The sequence below is a fragment of the Anser cygnoides genome, chromosome 3, assembly GCF_040182565.1.
Source record: "Anser cygnoides isolate HZ-2024a breed goose chromosome 3, Taihu_goose_T2T_genome, whole genome shotgun sequence".
In the NCBI taxonomy this organism is placed as follows: Eukaryota; Metazoa; Chordata; class Aves; order Anseriformes; family Anatidae; genus Anser; species Anser cygnoides.
This window is the reverse complement of record NC_089875.1, coordinates 102,647,969-102,669,225: the sequence shown is the minus strand read 5'-3', so window position 1 is coordinate 102,669,225 and position 21,257 is coordinate 102,647,969. Positions and strand designations below refer to the sequence as shown.

The window sequence follows — 21,257 nt, the reverse complement described above, 5'->3', positions numbered from 1 at the left end:
TTATGAAAGAAAATTCTACTCTAGAACTTCATGCCAAAACTGAATTGCAAGATTTGTCAGGAAATGAAAGGTTTTTTTGCGATATTATTGATAATTTCATGCACATAGGCAGATTAAAATACAGTGTTTTTGCCTCAATCAAACAGACAAATGATTTATTTAATTTTCTAGTTGTCTGCAGGTTATGCATCTTTTTTATTTTCAGACATTTATTTATTATTTGGGGCTAAAGTAAGACAACCATCATTATCAGTAAAAAAAAGCAGAGCTACAGTTGACTGTACAATAGCTGTGTCATTTTAGTTTATTATAGGCAAGAAAAACTCTTTAGAAAGTGCTAATAATCATCAATCTGAACAGAAAAGCTGAAATTAATACTTTTATGCTTCTTAACTAGCACTTTGTCTTGCTAATTATACACTTCAATAAAATCTAGAATTTATTTAATCCTTCATTTTAAAGGTTTCCAAAGTACTAAGTGTGTACACTGTAATGATCAACTCCTTCAACAATTATGTACCTCCTATAGCATAGTGCATAGTAGGTTTTTTTTGTTTCATTTTATTTTTTACTTCTAGGCAACAAGAGAAAGAATAAGTGCCCTACATGGAACTTCGGGATGCACTTGAATAGACAGGATGTAATTACTAAAACTGTAACTGATCAGGATACTAACATGAACTATTATTATTTTTCTGTGACCTTTTATTGCTGCAAGTTGTTGAGGATTCTATCATATATGCTTCTCAAAGTGATACTGCCTCTGTCATACCTATATTAAGTTCAAGAATTGGATTAACAACTTGGGTATGACAACCCTAGCATCAAGGTTTTTATAAGCAAATACATTGACCAGTGTCAAAGTACCAGCGAAAGAAAGAGAAGGCAGATTTACCCACTAAGTGTTTGACAGGAGGTTTGACCTGCTTGTATGGCCAGCAGATCTTTGATTGGGTAAGATGGCTGCTTCATTTTGACTTAATTTACTGTGGAAGAATATGAAGTTTAGAAAATTATTTTCTCTTTGAATGACAAATTGCAAATCTGAAAAGGCTACTACCATTTTCATTTTTGTAATGCTTAAATGTTCTACTGTCAATATGTAGTCCAAATTTTATAACATTCATTTTCTAATAAAACTTGCAATTAAGGAATCTTTTAGAAGGAAACACAGAAATACTCACTGCAGAAGTCCAACTAGGACTACAATTTTTCTAAATATAGGAGTAATAGGATTTATATTTTAAACAATTAATATAGCACTATAATAATACATGTTTCAAGGATGTGGATTAACAACAGATCTATTTCATAAAAATGCTGCATTATACAGTGCTTGAAATTTAAGCAAACAGATATAGGTATCTTTAAAGAACAAAAAGCTTGTTTTATGTTCATGTTATTTGGGTTGTTTCCATTTTTAAATGAAAATGTTACTTACGAAAAAACAACAAAAATATAAAAAGAAAATAAAAAATAAAACTAGTGAGGTTTTTTTTTGTTGATATTCTGGAGCTAACAACAGTTCCCATATAGAAGATTATTTCCTTGCTTCCAAGGTAGAAGATTCTTTTTTTTTTTTAATTTTTCACAAATTTGTTCCTGTTGTTCAAATATTATTTTTATTATAAAAAATGATTTGTTCAAATAGTTCCTTTTCATTTATCCCTAAGCAATGTTATCCAGTCACAGCTTCAGCTGTGTTATCTTCAGATCTCTGAAAACAACTTCCAAATTAGTCGACAACTTCCAAATTAGTCAGCATTCCTTTTACCACAGAAAACTTATCTGATTGTCCTTAATGGCATACCTGCGTGGATGTCATGGTTCAGACTGAATTACTTCAATCAACTGTTCCAACTCTTACCTTGCCAAAGGTCTCAACTCTTTCTTCTCCATTATATAGAATTTAAAAGCCAGTAATAAAGGCAATCCATATTCCCTAATCACACATGCCCAAGTGGAACTTTCGTCTTGTTCCAATGAACAAAACCATTGAAGAATACGTGTGCTGACTGAAGTGGTTTTTTTTTTTTGTACATTCAAAGACAACTGAACTGCGTTTAAGAAAGCAGCCTACTTTTTGTGAAAGACTAACATTTACAACCACCAAGACTGCTAGCTAGGTACAAAAGCAGATTTCTATGGATTAAACTCACATAGCTGCAACAGTGGAAGGACAGAATTTAAATTTTTGGTTAGAAGCAATATTTAGGTGCTTGATTTGTCTGTCTCAGTCACTACCCCTCTCATGGAGTAGCATTTACTCTGCAGGAGAGCCAGAGTGTGACCACCAGGTTCATACCTCATCAGCATATACAGCTCAGGGACAGAGGCTTTATTTCTTTATTTTGGAACAATATCATCTTCTGTGCACTGAGGCAAACAACTGCACTGCAGAAAAAGTTGTTAAAGATATGAAGAAGCAGAAATACTTTTGCTCCAGCCTAAGATGCAGATGCCTCTGTGCTGAAAAAGAACATGTAGCTAGCTATACCTGGGGGGCGGAGGGTCTTGAAAGGTCTCAGCAATCACTGCTGAACCAGTGAGGCAGAAGCTTTCAAGAACTCCAAGAATGATTCTAGACAATAATATGCTGAAAAACAGATCCGGTATAAACTTAACAAATGTAACAGATTTAAACTTAACAAACATAACAAATGCAGACACCATATAAACGAACATGTCAATACCTGTATAGATTATAGTATATATAGACTAGTTAGTATCTGTAGGTGTAAAGCTGCTTATAACAGCTACTGAAATTCAAAACTTTTAATAATAGATTTATTTCCAATAGGCTTTAAATTATTTTTTGAAATCTTTTCCTCTTGGGAAAAAAACATGAATGGCCACCCTCATTTTAAGCATATTTCCCTAAAACAAACAAACAAACAATAAATATCACTAACAACAACAAAACCATCTTAATATATATGCCTATCTACTGAAAAATAGTTGAAAACAATCTTATAGTTTTAATGAAGTTTCAGAAAGAATAGATATTTTTAAATGTAATTTGGAAAACTATATGATCAAGTACCTGTCTTTTAGGTATGAGATAGCTCTTGACATAAAAATACTCTAGATTCTTTTAAAGCACAATGACTTGACAGAAAAGTTTCTCTTTAGAAAGGTCTTTTATATCTCCATTCATATGAAGTGGCATGACTGGAGCTTAATGGGCAATGTGAGAAGGCAATTACAGTCCTTATTTTTGTTAGGTTTTTAGCAAAATTTTATATCCCCTGTAATGCCTGCCCATTTTGTCATTATTACCAGGTTGTTAAAGCACAGGACCAGCACTTGTGGAAAAGGATCTTTCATTAGAAAAAATATTATGTACCTTAATGAACAATGCACTAAAGGGATTTCAGAAGGTGAATGCGCTTGAAGTGCTCCACATGCATTGACATAAATGGATATATTTGGAAAAGATTCCATCCATAGATGGATCCACAATATTTTCTATCCACAATAGAAAATAAAAGCCAGTCTTGGTCAACAGTGGCAATAACAGCAGTTTGCCATCCAAGCCCTTGGGAAACATATAAGGAAAAGGAAGCACAAAACCAAAAAAGTTCAATATGAAGAGTTAAGAGAGAAGTCTGCAAACATGGATGCAAGGGAAGAAACAGCCTGATATAAGAAGGAAAAAGAAGATAGGTACTTAAAATAACAGCCATATCTTATCTTTTTTTTCAGCAACTCTTCAAGCTACCACAAGGAAGTTAGGAGATAAGAAACGATCGAAGAAACAGATCCAGTGAGAATGCGAGACCCAGTGAAATGTGAGATAAAATGCAGACATCCTGCCAGTTGCTGTATATTTGAAAGGAACAAAAAATGGTGCATGGAGAAGGATATTTGAAATCCCGCAGGAAGTTGTCTCCTCAACAAAGATGAGGATAGACTATGGATATGGATTTTCTCAGCTCGCACTCTCCGTCTCTGCATTCCCAGAGCTTCCTCAGCAACTTGAGCTACATGCATTTAGCATCCTGCCATGTGCTGAGATTTACACTTCTGCTCACACAACCCCCACTTCACACTGATTGGCAGGGCATTTCCACCTTCCCAGTGGCTGCAAGCTGCAGACAATCTTTTGTCCGTCTCTCTTCCTAGAAATGTGGATTTTAGACTACAGCAGGGGCTGCTCTTGGCAAGATTCACAATTCAGAAGAAACACCATGCCTAGGAGAGTGCGCTCAGCAGCCCTTACAAGAGAAGGTTACGGGTTATGGTTAATCACCTTGTCCAACAGTTTAGGCATGATACAGCAAGAACCATACAGCTTTATGCTGGCACGTAAAGATATACGACATATCATGCAGCATGTCAGAAGAATTACAGTGCCATCATCAAGGACTGTCATACAGAGATTCTTTTTTCCACTACACTTTGAAACTAACTGTTGAAAGAACGCTTAACTTATCCAGAAAGCACCGATTTTTAATTGTTTCTTTAGCCACTGCTGTTACTATTTATGTTACCATATGTTCCATAGTCTTTATTAAAGACCACAAGAACAAAAAAATCTGATGAGATCAGTGGAGCATGAGGAAAACGTAAATTTCAGTTAGCCACTTTGGCCAGACATCTGTGCATTTTCACAGGTTGTCAATACTGCCCTCTTCAGAACTATAAACACCAGCATCTTATAATTGATCATATGAACAATCAAATAATGCACTGAAAACTAATGTAACCGCTTTTTCATAAAACAATATTGGGGCTGGGATGTCAATTGAAGAACTTTGCTACAAATAGCATTTGCTATACTGTTGGTTATAACATGCCTAGCCTGTAGGAAAAGCCTTTTGCTAATAAATAAATAAATAAATAATAAAATTCAAAAACAGTGTTTGTATAAACTTTAGTCCCAAGTCTGTGTCATTTTTAAGTATCTTTATAGTCTTAGAAATAGTTATACAGGTATTAAAATGAAAGTCTAACATCTTGGACAGTGGAACTATGAAGACAACGGAAATACCATTCAATAAATCTCAAAACAGGCATGAATTAATCCTCCATGACATCATGTAATGCCTCACTCCACAATTCCATGAAGAGGAGGCAGGCTATACTAGGGAACAGGTAGACAGAAAGCAAAAGATTACTACGAATGGAAAAGAGTTGAAACTTTCAACATTTTGCAGTGCACAGGATGTAATCTTTTCCCCAAAGGAACAAGAAGAGTGAGTGCATCTATAACAACTGACTGAGGCATGCCAGTAGCTGTCGAGTTTCGTACAGACACAAAGCAAATCTTTTCACATGCTAGCTGAGATCTAGGACAGCTGCAGAGAATCCTTAATAAGTATGGTATAGTATGATATTTTTATTGGTTTATCTTATTTTAACTGTTTCTGTTACCGTAGATCAAAGTCTTCTTTTTTTTTTTTTTTTTTTAAGAGTAAAACGAAATCACTCGTTTTATTTTAGCCTGCCAACCTAAAGGAGGATTATTCAGAAAAAAGAATCAGATTGTTCTCAGAGTTGCCTAGCAAAAAGATGAGAGGCAAGTTTCTACTTGCAGTTAAGAAAATTCCAATTGAGCATAATTGTAAAGAATTTCACAGTAAAAATGATTACGCATTAGAAGAGGCTGCCTAGGGAAGTGATGAAATCTCCATCTTCAGAAATATTCTGTACTTGAAGGGACAAAGCCCTCAGCAACTTGCCTGGGCTGTTGTCCTGCTCTGAGCAGTGGGTTGAATTAGGTGACCTTGAGAGGTCCCCTTCAATCCAAATTCTGTGATATATTCTAGTAAAGATGACCGTGGCAAACCCCACTGCAGTTTACTCTCAAGGGTGTAGTGATCTTATTAAACGTGTCTGAATGAAACAGTCAATGTCAGTATGAGTTCACAACAATCCTCAGGTACATCTCCAGATTTGTAAAATGCTTTATTTGGGAGAAGAGCTTCCTTTGGTAAGCAGTATGAAGGACCTAGACTACTGCAACTGACAATATAGAGGACATCATCTACAGATATGGATTTCCAGAGTTACTAACATACACAGGAACCTGTGGCAAGATAATATTATGCTTCTTTTTCAAAAAAAAAAAAAAAAAAATCTGATTTCTTTCAAATCAAAAGGCATTCTATAACATGAGTTATAGCTAACTCCTGCCAGAACACCTGTTCTTTATTTGAATAATTTCATCTGCATTCACTTTGTGCAACATTTCAATTGATGACTGCTGTTTTGATGAAGATGAACAGCAGAGCTTGCATCCATCATTATCCAACATACCATCACTGGAAATGCTCATTTCCGCTGCAGGTATTCTGCCTCTAGCTTTTAAAGACTTTAAACTGCCATACAACCTCTCACAATATATACGATTGCAATTTACTGATCTTGACAGTCTGCCATGTCTCCATGTACAATAGATGAACTGAAATTTTAATAAAGGATACATACTTGTATGTATGCCTGGTTTACCACATAGTAACATCAGTGTTGTGCTGCCTTTCCTCTCTATCTTGCTGGTATGAATGCTCACCCTCAGCTGGACTCTCCTTCAAAAGATTATTTTTCAGGGATATCCATAGTCTCCTTTGCATTCCTCTGATTTGTTACAGTTATTTTTCTTTTTACTTAAGCTACTTACTCCTTTTATCTTTATTATTAAAGTTTGTCTTTTTCATCGTGCTGATGAATACTCATATTTATCATTCATTTTGTGATACTCAGTCTTAACTGTTCTCAAAATGACAGCAGCTTGTGAGCTTTCATAATAAAGATCCTAATCAATTACTTGATTGCTTTTTTTTTTTTTTTAGATATCTAGGTCAGTTTTCCAACTTGTTAAAACAAATAACAAATGGTTAAATAATGCATTTTCTCCATACAAATGATTTTAGTTTCAAAAGAATAGTCTTCCTTTAATCACCCACTTGATGTTTCAAAATATAGAAAAAAAATAATATTTTTTACCTGTTTTTAAAAGCTCTTTTAAAAATTATTTCAGACTAAAATACCATACCAGTGATGGCAGAACAGGTTCTGGGAAAATACAGTAGTAACAGTAGTTATCACAGAATCACAGAATTGTAGGGGTTGGAAGGGACCTCAGAAGACCATCGGGTCCAACCCCCCTGCCAAAGCAGGTTCCTTAGAGCAGGCTGCCCAGGTAGGGTCCAGACGGGCCTTGAATTATCTCCAGAGGAGACTCCACAGCCTCCCTGGGCAGCCTGTTCCAGTGGTATCTTGACAGGAAAAAAAAATTACTTGGGTTAAAAAATAAACTTTAGCCCTTAATACCTGTTCCCTAGAAGTATGCTAAAATAACATTCTTCTGTGTCTGTAGCATCTAAGTTATAAAGAAAAAAAGATATAGCTGTCTCATCAGGGATTGAAATGGTACTTTATGGCCCTGTTTCTATTTTTTGAATTAAAAAACTTCCAGTCCTGCTTCTTTTTTTTTTTTTCCCTCTCCATTTAGAATCAAATCAAATCGAATAGTTCAGTTGAAAGGTACCTTATTCACCTACCTCACTTTATTCTGTCAAACTCCAGCTAAGACAGGACTTGTGAAGCTGGACAACTGGGTACCGAGGATGCAAAGGTTTTTGTCATTCTAATTCTATTAGCCTCACACAAGCCTCTGAAGACTCCTCTTCCCACCAAGAAGCCAGGAGCCTGCCTCAGAAACCTGCCTGTCCACTCACAAGTCAGAAATGTTTCAGCTCTGAGAGAGGGAATCATTGTAAAAAGCCCGATACATTTCTTTTCTTTTTCTTACTTTGCAAGTAGAATCGTCAGGGAAAAAAAGATGCAGAAATAGAATACAAATTAAAAGAAAAAAAAATGTTTATGAAAAGAAGAAAGCCATAAAACTGTGGGCTGATAACATGAAAAGGATGGTAGCAACACACATGGAAGAAAAACAGAGTACTAAGGAAGGGAGTGAGACATAGAGAATGTGTAAGAAATTAGTTTCAACATGGTAAATGACAAAAAGTTATAGAAAATCACACTATACAGGAAAAGCATACTATGAAAAGGAAAAAAAATAAGGAATGCCTCTCTGTTTCTTCTTTAACTGACAATGGATCTTTCCCTGGATTTCATACAATTGACTCCTTTCTGTGAGTATTATTAAACTACATGTCTAGGAAACAAATCTTTTCTCAAAAAATACTTAGAAGTTAATTAAAATTTCTTTCTTTTTTTTTTTCCCTATATACCAGTTCCATCAATATCTCCATGCTTTGTTTCTATGAGTGCACACCAATGCTGATGCACCCTTACACATTTCTATTTCCTACGGGTCTGAACACCCCAAACACAATAGTCAGGAAGATTTGCTTAGAATGTTTGGATTTTCCAAACTTGAATTTCTGAAATACATTTCGGCGGAAAGATCAGATGTTTAATAATATAGATATAAATCATTTAAATATTACATATAATCAGCTTTATGATTCATAAATGTAATAATATATAATCAAACACTGAAAAATGCTATTTCCTACAATTGTTCCACTTCCAGAAGGATTTTTACAGATATTTAAAAGCCATCTTGTCTACTGTGGAAAAACTTGAAAACTAAGGAAAATAAACAGTTGCCTTTACACCATTTGCTTCTATACACATCTTGAATTCCAGAAACCATGTTCTTTCTCATTACTGTACATCCAAGTCAAATGATAGAAAGACAGCTCTACAATTTCTCATCACAGGTGAAGCTTTCTCTGTGCATAAAAATAGCACCTGAATGAATGCAGGGTGGCATAGTATGAAATAAGTTAAGATCAAGATGATGCTCGTAAAAGACAGGTATTTTACAGTGACAGCCTTTTATCTGTACAATCAATATGAGATTGTTGGGAATAATCTGTACTGCTGAAAGCCCAAACCACCGCAGTACCTGTGATTGCTGGTGTCCGCCACTCCTCAGCATTCATTGCTGCGTGGGGCCAGCTGAGATCTGAGTTAAGCATCTGCAAATCCTGTCCTCAGGATCAATGAACCTGTAGCTAAACTGGGGCTGGAAGCAAATGTTGTCCTACAGAACTGGCTGGAGACCAAAGCAGTATCACAAGTAGACACAGAGATCTATTTTTCAATTTCTCTATTCACATACATCCCACCTAAGAAGAAAAGTTACTCTAAAAGCAAAATCTTTCTGAATTCCTTCTATGAGTTTGAGAAGACTACAGAGAAAAAACAAACGTTATTTCTACTTTTGTTGCAAAGGAACTAGTCTGATGAATGGCCATGTGCAAATACAGATTAACTCTGAGTAACTGAGAAAGAAAAGTATAGAAAGGAGAATAAATCAGTCAGTCAAACTCATTGTTCACGACTGCCACAGAACTGACTTTCAAGTTACAGTTTCCTATTAATATTTTGAATCATACAGACGAGGAATGAAAATTATTTTTTTGAACCACTTGAAAAGTAAAGCATTTATCTCTTCTGAATTTAGCTTGTGTAGCTATAAATTTAAGACTTCAGAATTACCAAAAATAGCTCTAGAGAACAACCAGCTATTTCAGCCTGATTTCAAATTCTTCTTTTGAGCTCCTACATACTAGTAATTCATACCCTGTAAAATAAACAGGGTTCATATTAAATGGCCTTTATTTTAAATGCTAATTCTCCAAAAGTTTTTATTTTGTTAAAGTATAATATAGAAAAAGCAAATATTGCCTTGAAGTCATGACTTAATCCATTTTTTCTCATTAAACTTTGATGAAAGAAGCCCACATGGATTTAATATAACACTTGCAGAGCCTGTCCTTCTATTCTGTCTTCCTCCAGGAAATACTATTTAGGGTATCCATAAAACGTAGAAGTAAAGAGTATCAAAATCATAATCAACACAAATTTTGACACTTTTAAGTCAATATCTGGGTTAACCATTCCTTCTTTATTTTTTATGAGAGATCAATGAGTGATGATTAATAGAAATATAGTTTTGATACAACTTTTCCTCAGATCCAGTCAGCCTGTGCTGATTCATTCAAGAATTAGCCTAAGACTAGGTAGGATAGAATTTCAAATCTTTTCCTATGAAAGGAAGTTTATACACAAGGCATTTAAATACCACGAAGTCCGGTGCAATCATATACGCTTATATGCACAGATACAATATATTGCACAAAACACAATATATTGCAGCCATTCACATATTATTATAACTATTGTAATCGTAATTAGTATAAAACTTATCAACACTATCAACAATGTCTGCAGTTAAAAGCTGCAGCATTTCACATATCCCAGTGAAGCACAAAGTATATGCATGCTGATTATTTTTGGCTTAGGTTTATATTTATTTCAGCAAACCCACCAGCATGTGACATGTCTCTCACTTCACTGAGTGGTCTCCCACTACCTGCCAACTGATGCAACCTTTTTTTTTTTTTTTTTATTTTTTAAGAGCACGTCATGTTCCATTGAGTTCCACAGTACAAAATGCTACCAACCACTAAAAGCTGTTTGTTTCAAATTAATTTTTGGTGTGACATTAGACTATATATATACATATTTACTTTGACAGAAATGAAATGCGTTTTTGTGGTATATAAGCAGACTCTCTCACATAATCGCACATACATGTATCTGTATATGTATATACTTATACTCCCTATATACTTTTTGGCTCCTAATTTTCAGCAGGGTATCACAAACTCACTTCCTGTCCCCTGGTGCCAGATTTTTTGCTTATTTGAAATGTGCAATACAGCAAGCAGACAGAAGATTCCCTCTTGGCCCTCTCCAAGGAGGTGCATTGCCATGCATTGTTCATCCTAGCGAATACCATTACAGTTCATGAAATTTATTTCACTCAATAACATTTGGGATACCTATACTTAGTTTTTAGAGGAACACTGTTTATATGAGGAAATAAAATACAGTGTTTGGGAACACCCATAATCTAGAGAACATTGCTGTATGTCTTATGCAAAGTGCTACTAGTCTTTCTAGTGACATTATGAAATGGTGATACAGAAGACTCCTCTGTAGGTTAGGGGTGCAAAATGTTTTTGAAAAAGTACCATAACTGAATTTGGAAGAAAAGGCAGAAAGACATATAAATATATACACATGCTGGCACTAATTAAGCCCAATCTCTGCCTAAAAAATTGAAATAAGTGTCTGTCAAGTATTCTCTCAGCCGCCTCTGTGCCCTTATCTGTGAACGGATAACAGACATGTCTTGAACAGACAACTGCCCATACTTGATACTCCAATGAAAAAAAAAAAAGACTTCGGTGTATCAGTTTCTCTTAAAATGTTTTCTATAGGAAACAGAGCTTTTTTTTTTTCAGCTTTTTTTTTCCACTTTTTTTTTTTCCATTTAATAGCCTAACAATATTTGGTGGAAGAATGCTGTATTCTCATCATTCATAGATATCTTCTCTACTGTTACGGTTATATTTGTCAGAATAAAGGACATATAGCACTGGTAGAAAAAAAAGTAAGTTTTTGCACACAAGAATGCATGTATGCACAAAAAACAACTCATCATTACATATTTCTATTACCCAATAAAATGTCTTGCACTCCAATACCATAATCTGACCTCTGTAGAAGATATTAAAGTGCAGTCGAAAGCACAGAGATATAGAAGCACTTACATTTGCACTGTGATCACTTCCACTAACACAGACGACATCTTGTTTTTGAATTGTTAATACCTCTTTTGTGAGCTTCAGTCGGATGTCATAAGCATTTTCAGACACTTCGTCATACAACAAAGCAATACCAGTTTTAGTCTGCGAAAGCAAGGCACAGAAACAAAAATTTAAGTATATGAACATTTCTTAATGATAAATAACAACCTCTATCCCATTCAATGCATAAAACACATATAAAGAAGCATCGTTTACAGAAAGTGTTAAACTGGTCTGCTATTCAAGCTCCAAATGGATTAGACATAAAAAGCCTCTTCTGTGCTGTAAAAAGTGGGCTAAATTGCCTTTGAAATAGGCATTAATACATAAAACAGTACATTTGTACTGTTCCACAAAGGAATGTCATAGAAGCACGTTCTGTTTTTAATTCTATGACTTACCAAGAAACAGTATTATAAGCAGATAAGTAATGTATGCATAAATGTACGTGAATGCATTTTCCTGTTCCATAAAAAAGTAGAGATGTGCAACACTACTTCTGACTCAGAGATGTTCCTTCCACTGTGTGACAAAAAGTTCTGCATCCTTTATAAAAGTTGCCTTGAAGACAAGGAGTTTTATTATGGTTAAATATTAGGTTTTCATATTGTGAAACTCACAAATATACACACTGTAACCACATATAAATACAGGTGCTACAGGGCTTCAATTCTTTTATGTCAAGATGGGCATATATTTCTGAAGTTACTACTGGACTATTATCGAGTAAACTCTTTTGAATAGTCAAGGATTTTGGTATTAAAAAGGATTTCTCCATGAGAAGTTGTAAATAAAATCTATTTTAATCTTTGGTTTGTTCATTTATGTGCAAATTTACCATTAATATTCAGTCAGCTATTTCCTTAAACAAAAAATGGGGATTTAGGACTGCTTACAGCTATTTGTTAAAATAAGAAGAGTAGTACAATTCCATAGCTTTATAGTCTTTTCACAGAAGAGGAAAAACAACAGATCTTTTCTGAAACAGATGATCATATTTAAGAATAATATTTATTAGTTTATAATGTATATAACAATATTATCAGATCACTGCACTTTTCTGTATACAAATGAAGAATAATCATGCCTAATTTAAGGTTTAGCTGCAGCATTTGTTTTCAAAAGACTGCTCTAAATTTCATTAAATAGTATATTACATAAAGAACAGAGTAATGAATTAAAGAAGAAACATGCCCTGTGTACTTTTAAGTCCTTTGATTTAAAAGTAAAATCTAACATGGAACATTATAATACTATTTTCATTTCTACAGAACCAAGGAGAAGGGTCTGTGGTGTCTGTTAATAAAAACTTTTGATCTTTAAAGAACATTTAAACTTAAGGCACTTAAATACTCAAATTCAGATGTGGTGTAGCTCTAAGCATCAACAAGTGTCAAAGACTCCCTTGCAGTTGGTGGAAATGGAAAGTGAAGCAATTAAATTTCCCCTGAAGTACACACACAGCACATGCTCACGGCCACAGCTGCCATTTAAGACACCTTAGGATATCCAAGATATCCACAAATGTAAGGCTGACACAAGTGTTAGGGGAGATCTGGGTCCTTCTAGCTGGAGATGAGGCCAGACCTCCACTATTATACGAGGTTGTAGACACTGACCATGCCAGCAGACATCCACACGTGGGTATCTTAAGCTTGAAAAGAATCTCACCAAAGGTAGAAATTCACATCTAGGATGGTCATTTAGATTCTGTAAAGCCAGTGGTGAGCAACAGACACCTCTGAAACGTGATTTACACGATCCCTTCTCTACATCCAGACGGGAACAAATTGCATCACAGCTCTCTACTGTGACTTAAAAAAATAAATATAAACGACAACTCAGACACAGGTCTCTCATTCTGGACAGATAAATCTTGCCCACGGTGTTCTCTGGGAATGCCTGAAGGAAACCAAGTTCAGCGAGGGTGTAACCTTTAATCATTCTTGCCTGTTTGGAAACTGACGTGTCTCAATATTCCCAAGGTTTTCACATTTTTTAAACTTCCAGCATGTGTGAATGATATATTAGTATTATTTATAAATGAAAACATACAAAATTTGTGTCAATGCTTTCTGCTTAAAAGCTATATACCATGTAACAGCAGGTATTTTCGAGCAGTAGAAGAATTGCCTGGCAAAACCACCTTCCCCACACCATTCTGCTGTTCACAGGTTCTGCACGGCATCCACTCGGACCGGCAATCACTGTTACTTTTGCTGACACACCAGACTGTGCTTGACAGACACATCTCGAGAGAGCAACACCCTACACGAGCACTTTACACAGTCTAAAAGCAGACCTTTCTCTGGCTAGTAACTGTTACACAGGTTTAGAAGTAGCACATTGGAAAAAACTCTGAACTTTCATTGTAACAATCAAGTAATGAATGAAATATGCAGAGTAACTGATTAAATACATTAGCATTTTCTATCACATTATTTAAACTGAAAGTCTCATTGAAGCTCATCTATTCCTATTAAAATCCAATACCTACCTCGCACTTCATCTAACTCCTGATGTGATCTACGATGACATGCAACAATACCTTATTTGCTTTCAGAATCAATACGATTAATCTAGATTTCTCTCAGCCTTTCAAGTCTGCTTTTTTTAGACCATTATAAATGCCTGTGAATCAGAGTTCAAACATTCCCTTGTTCACTCTTTGTGTTGAAAAGATGATACAAGCAACTCTATCAGGCAAACTTCAGCCCAAAGTGCTTCTTCAAAGAAAGAGGTTTTAATGGGAATTTAGTCTTTGCATGTACTTGTATATCTACCAATTTAACTATGCTAGGTTCGTCCTGAATTCTCATTTAAAAAAACTCTCTCTGTACAGTACCTCTTCCAAAAACTGGTACCAGAAAGAGAGGATTGAAAAACAAAATAACTCTCCAAACAGACATAGTGATGTTAGAGTTTATACACCAGATTTACATGTGTTTTTTTTTTTTTTTAAGAAAAAACATGTAGAAAGAGCAGAGAGTTGCATAAGATTTAAGTGCTTACAATGAGAGATAGGGGAATATAAATTAAAACTCAATTGGCAAATGAGGAAATTAAATGTTGGTTTCTATACCTTTGATGAATTTTCTAGACACTGGACTCAGGAAATGGAGAGGGAGGATGTGTGTGTGTGTGCACATGTATGTGGAGGGAAGAAGAGGGAAAATAAAGGAGAACAGTAGCATAATTGTCACATCAGACTTGACTTTTAAGAAAGCTTAGTCACTATCCTGTTTTTGAAAGAAAAATTACTGAAACTTACTTTCTCAAGCAAGCCCCAAACCTGTCAATACCACACAAAAGAAAACAGCACTCTCTAGAGGGAGCTAAAACTGCAGATGAATACTTTTATCATTTTATTCTTGTCTACTCCAGGCATATCCCTAGCCATTGTATTTGCTTTAAAGCACTCCCGTTTGCAATAATGTTTTGATACCCTACTCAAAATACCCCAGTTCTTTCAGAGCACTAAAGACTAAATCTCAGAGCTCCAAATTCTGTTTCCAACTAGACATCTCTAAGCCAAACTTTGGTCTAACTGACATAAAACACTTGTCTTCCCTGCTCTAAGTTTTATTTTGAAAAAGCTTGCAAAAAAAATAGGCAGAGTGTAAAAGTGGCGTTGAGGTGTACTGGGTTTTCTGTAGAAACTATTGATTTGTTTATGGCCATTTGTTTCTCAGGTGGACGCAGCAGTATTTGTCAGGCTTTTCATCCTCGTAACTGAAGACTAGGGGAACATGTTCAAAGCTCTTACACAGACCATCAGAAAATTCATATGAGAGTCATAAAAAAATCACAGAATGTATTTGTATGCATGTAGAGGGAATGTCAGAATGCATGTGTTGCAGTGATATTATTTTGAATTAGACTGTGAGGTTCTCAGTAAATCCAAACCTCTCTTCCCGCTGTCTATGTATTTTACCACATGTGATCTGTTACCAACTAAATGGAGTATTAGTTTGTTAGACCCTTATGAAAATAGTTCCTCTGGAGTTTCCCCTACTTTACTTAAACAGTCATTTTCACCTGTCCATTTAGTTTCACTGATCCTCCTGCAGAAATCAGTATTTGCTGATTCTCATCCTCAATAAATGTAGCTTCAGTGACACGGTAGTTTGATTTTTAACTGATAAAATGCATTTATAAATTTATACACTTTCAACATTTTAAGGACAAATCTTTAAGCATCATATTTAAAATTCCACATGTAAATACTTTACAAGCAATATTTACACCTCAGAAGTCTAGTGAACAAATTCTCTAATCCAGTTTAATTTTTTTGTTTCCATAAAAACATTCCATTGAAATTTCCTATTTATGGCATACCCATGGTTGGGACATCTGCTGAAGGCATGTGAAAAGAGGAGTCACTCATTTTTATCCTACCATACTTCAAATTAGGCAGCAAGAACACTTTGGGCTGTCCCACAGAGTCTGTGCTCTGACCAATAAATTACAGCAGACTCAAATTTATTTTCTCTCATAATTCCTTTGATACATTTTATACACATCTACTATTGTGATCAAAAGACAAAGACATTTTCTCAGAGCAGGACAATTTAAATTTAAAATAGCCTTGACTGATGAAAAAAAATATAACAAAAAAGAAACAGGATGAAGCATAATAGTTAGAAGGCACAAGCTGCTACACTCTAGGAGGAACAGCAAGTTGCACAGAAAAAGAAAAGCTTTCACTATTTCTTCAGGAAAGGAAATGTAGCATTGAGGATCAACAGCAAAATATTGTCATCAATATCATATTGCAATAAAGGCAAACATAGAGATTTTGATTGCTCTCCTTTGGGTTCTTTCCTACAGATTTGCTTTTTCTCGCTCTGTCAAGACAGCACCCAAACATAAACACGGTTCTTCTTCAGCTGTGTAGTACAAAACATTCTTCAACACCACTGAATGAGGGAGGAATAACTTCAAGTCCATGAAGTAATCCATCATCAGTGTTGCATTTAATCCATCTCAGTATATCATTTCCTTTCATACAGTATTATGACAGTGTTGATTCATGACTACACTACAGAAAAGAGATAATGAACTGAAAAAGAGTCCTTAGAAACACAAAAAAAATGAAAGTGATCAGAAACCTGGAAAATAGAACCCATAAGTAATTCTACACTGATTAAGGTTGTTTAGTTTAAAGACAGAAAACAAGATGACATAATGACAGTTTTAAGTACTTAAAAACATATTGCAAAGGCAAATGGAACAATCACATAAGAAGATAATTCAGAAATCTCTTTCTTTTAAGATGTTTTAACTAGTCTGCCTAAATGGCACAGGTGCTAATCCTCTCACAGGGCAAAATCCTGAAGATGATTTATTTCACATCTGTTTATCTCTGACACTAACATTGAGAATTACATTCTTGCATATGATTGAACCTCTGCATCCAGGAGGAAGGTTGACTGGCGTCAGAAGGGCACCCGCACTGAACAACTTGCAACTGATATAGAAGGGATGAAATATAAAAGTAGAAGAATTGAAGTTTATCTTTTAGGGGCCTTGTCAGTGGATGTATGACATTTAAAATAAAATTGTCTGATAATCATAATTCTAATAACAAATAATCTGAAGGAGGACTATAACCTAAAAAGAACTGTACCTTTGCCTTTCATGATCAGAAGTTAATTCCAGGCTTAAGAGGCCTTGAGTAAGAACACAAGCAGGCTTTCAATAGACCAACATGGGATGAATGGATAAGAAGAGCAGATATGTAGGGTGAGCGATAACGCAGCTGTGGAATGCAGAAAATTAATGATTCCATTAGTACTGTAAGCACACAAAGAACCATGCGGTAAAACTAAAAGTAGATACAAGACAGAGATTAATTATATCTTCCTGTAATTAGTTACAGAGAGTGCCTTTACAGAATATGTTTCTCCTCTTAATACACATGGACTTGTGCTTTTTCTCAGCTTTAGCATATTACAGCTCTTACGCCTACCAACACTCCTTCACAACTGCCAAGACCTTAATCCTCTTTCCTTTAAGGAATTCTGACTGTAATGATAGTGAATCCCTTAAACAGATTGTTCAGATACATGAGGATTCCCTAATACTGGGGGGCAGAGCGTGCATGCATTCTAACAAAAAGTTTAAAAAAATACATAAAAATGCTATGGATGTCAAAACAGTATGCATTTGCCCCATATCTGAAAAAGTAGTTCAAGACTGCTGTTTTTAATTGAATAAGGAAAAGTGGAAAAAAAAAAAAAAGAATTACACCAGTACATGCTGGTACATGAAAGGCATTAAATCACGGACCTGTGAGACTCATTGAATATAAGCTATATGAAAAATTCCACATTGCCTAGTTTTTTTATTACAATATTTGTTAGGAAATTACACACATGACACTAATATCCAAAGTTGTTTCAAAATATGGATGTTCCGTCAGAGAGCACCAAAAGATTCTGCTGGGTGGTTTCCCCCCTCCTCCTAGTCAAGGACTTCTGGCTTCCTAACATGAAATATTGCAGAGGGGGAAAATAAGAAGGAACACAAATTTCCAGACACCCTTCTGCTCTAAATTACTATTGCCCACCATCACCAGTGCCACAACCATCCAGCTTCCAAGTACAGAGGATGTGGCAGTGCCGTTACACCTGTTAGGCCCCGAGGCACTGTCAGGAGATGCTCTAGCTCAACCAATTTTGGAGTCCAAAGGCCAGGACTACGGTGGACACACCTATGCCTTCCACACTGTGCTTCAGGAAGGGTCTACAGCCCCCATTTCCCCCTCCATGTGCACATGTAACTCACCACCAGGTGCTTCCATCTCCCTTCACAACAAGCACAAGACCTGCAGTGGGGACCACAGCACTAACAGCTCAGAGGACCAAGAAACTTGTGCCTGACCGAGGGGTCCAGCCCATCAACTTCCATCCAGGTTTGAAGAGCAATTTGAATGGAAAAAAAGCAATTTGAATGGAAATATTTTAAACGAAAGCAAAACCAAACTAAATCTGAATTTCATTCCAGTTGGAAAGCAACTGCTAATGTGAATGTTTGACAGTAGATTATTTCACAACATTTCAACAACAAAAAACGTATCTAGAACATACAAACATCCAAACCAACTTTACAGCTGCCTAACTTTTAAGATGTATGCAGAACATGCACATTTTCTTTCAGTTCCTGTTTAAAATAAACAAAGCATCAAGTCAAACTCACCAAAAACTATGCAAAAAGGCAAGCAAAAAAACCCGCTCTATAGCCTCAATAAGTAGCTAGTAAGAATATTTATTATTTTCTCACTTTTTAAAAATTCTCTTGAGCATTTCAAGTATGACCTTAGATTCTACGTTTTTATTAGAGCTGTAACACCCTATCATACTTCATAGTGCCCACAGGTACTGCTACCAATTAATGGAGAATATCACAAATTCCTGATAATCCCTTTTAGATAGGTGATTTATATACACACCAAAGCTAGTGGAATATATCTGATGGACATCAGTAATGCTAGGGCAGGTCAATTAAGGCTAAACAAATTGAATTACAATATGTTGTAAGCTTTCAGTGTGAGGTGTTTAATAGATACAATATGATAAGAATTAGAAATAAAAATTGTCAGCAACAAATATTGAAAAATTTCAGTACATTTTCCCCCAAAGCACAGTTTATAACTAAAGTATCTACCTTGAAAATTACTTTTTTTCCATAAATATTGATCTTATTTTTATGTCTGCATTTATTAATGACATTAATGTCATTTATTAATGACATTATGGATTGATGTTTCACTATATACAGTTGCAAAATATATATTAGCATTACAAATTTGTAGTAGATTTTACCAGCAGCATCACAATAATTTCTAGCAATTCATAACGAAGTTTTTCCTAAGTATCTGTAGCATACAGAAATCTACAAAGATGAGTATTAACTAAAGACAACACCAGTTGGAAAAGATGCTCAAAATACAAACTTTAAAAACCCATTTTGTTGCTTACATCACAGATTATCCAACACAAGAGCTCTGTTAAAAATAGCTTTAAGGGCAGATTGTTGGGATTTTCTGTTAACGACATTAGCCTTGCAAGAAAAGTGATTAACAGCTGGCTCTCAATCTGTGTGATCTTAGTCATTAGAAAGTAAAGCGGTAATGTCTTGCTTAATTACTGCAAGCACAGTGTGTCACCACCTAATTACATATGATTGATTATTGTCATCTTCATGCACCTCTCAAAACATCTGACACAAATATTTGAATCCTGTAATGCATGTTTGGAAAATTAACTTTCAGAATGTCATGTTGAATTAAAATTGCCTGTTTAAAAATAAAAATTCTAATCAATGCTAAATAATAGTGTTACACAGTTGAATATGTTAGAATTCAGTTTCTACCCCCGGAAAATAGCCAAGGCAGAAACTATTGGAAAAGACGTCTCATTTTATTTTATGTAGATAATATCTTCAAGGAAATTGAAGATACTAAGCCTCATTTTTCAGGCAACAAATTAAGTAGCGTAAGAATATAAAGATGCTCCTATGCTTACAGCATGTTCATACCAGTTAAGTAAGAAAGCATAACTTTCACACTTCAGATGAAATAATTTAGTAATAGACCAAAAAGACCACAAGAACATAGTCTTTGGAGATTATTTAAGAAACAGCTAGGAGATTCTCAGAAAATCAGTATCATCATTTCTATTAGTGGTACCAATCAGCCTACTCTAGTAGGACTTCAGCTGATACACAGACACTCCTGTTTAAGTATCAAAAGGTAAATGAAGAACTTCTTACCTTAATAAACACTACTGGGAGTATAATTCAAAGTGACTCACTCTATTTTCTTATTCTAGATTAAGTATGGCTACTGATTCATTTCTCTGTCCTTCCCCTTAACACTGATACAGCTCTACAACATTCATTCTTTTTCAAGCTCTACCATGTATATATATGTATTTCTATTCTATTATCACAGAATCATAGAATGGTTTGGATTGGAAGAGACCTTAAAGATCATCTAGCTCCAACTCCCTTGCCATGGGCAGGGACACCTTCCATTTGACCAGGTTGCTCAAAGCCCCATCCAGCCTGGCCTTGAACACTTCCAGGGATGGGGCATCCACAGCTTCTCTGGGCAGCCTGTGCCAGTGCCTCACCACCCTCAGAGTAAAGAATTTCCTCCTTGTATCTAATCTAAGCCGACATGCTTTTAGTTTAAAGCCATTCCCTCTTGTCCAATCCCTACACCCCCCGACAAAGAGTCCCTCCCCATCTTTCCTATAGGCCCCCTTTAGGTACTGGAAGGCCGCTATAAGGTCTCCTGGAGCCTTCTCTTCTCCAGGCTGAACAACCCCAATTCCCTCAGCCTGCCTTTGTAGGAGAGATGCTTCAGCCCCTTGATCATAAAAGTCTGTTTCTTCACCCTACAGTGACTTCTGCTACAGAAAAGAAAAAAAAAAAATCTATCACCATTATAGTATGAACTTCTCATACTGTATTGGCTTTCAGTGCTACTGGACATAGCAAGATTTAGGTAAAGATTAATCACAAGAATGCAATAGGATTTAAAGATTCCCTAAGCATTAGAGTAAGTCCAGGGAAAAATATTTACTTTCTTCTGTAATTATTGTTTTTACA

The 21,257-nt window shown here is 35.4% G+C and overlaps 1 protein-coding gene across 9 annotated transcripts in view; it reads right to left on the bottom strand.

Moving 5' to 3' along the window:
- Positions 1 to 21,257, bottom strand: part of SNTG2 (syntrophin gamma 2) — a 279,525-nt gene that overhangs the window by 153,374 nt on the left and 104,894 nt on the right. For 8 of the 9 annotated variants that reach the window (XM_066994855.1, XM_066994853.1, XM_066994856.1 and 5 more), the window contains exon 2: positions 11,604 to 11,741. In XM_066994855.1, coding sequence (XP_066850956.1) covers positions 11,604 to 11,741 — 138 coding nt within the window. Of the gene's footprint in view, positions 1 to 11,603; positions 11,742 to 17,268; positions 17,769 to 21,257 lie in introns of those variants that run through there. The other variant, XM_066994854.1, reaches the window with a different exon arrangement.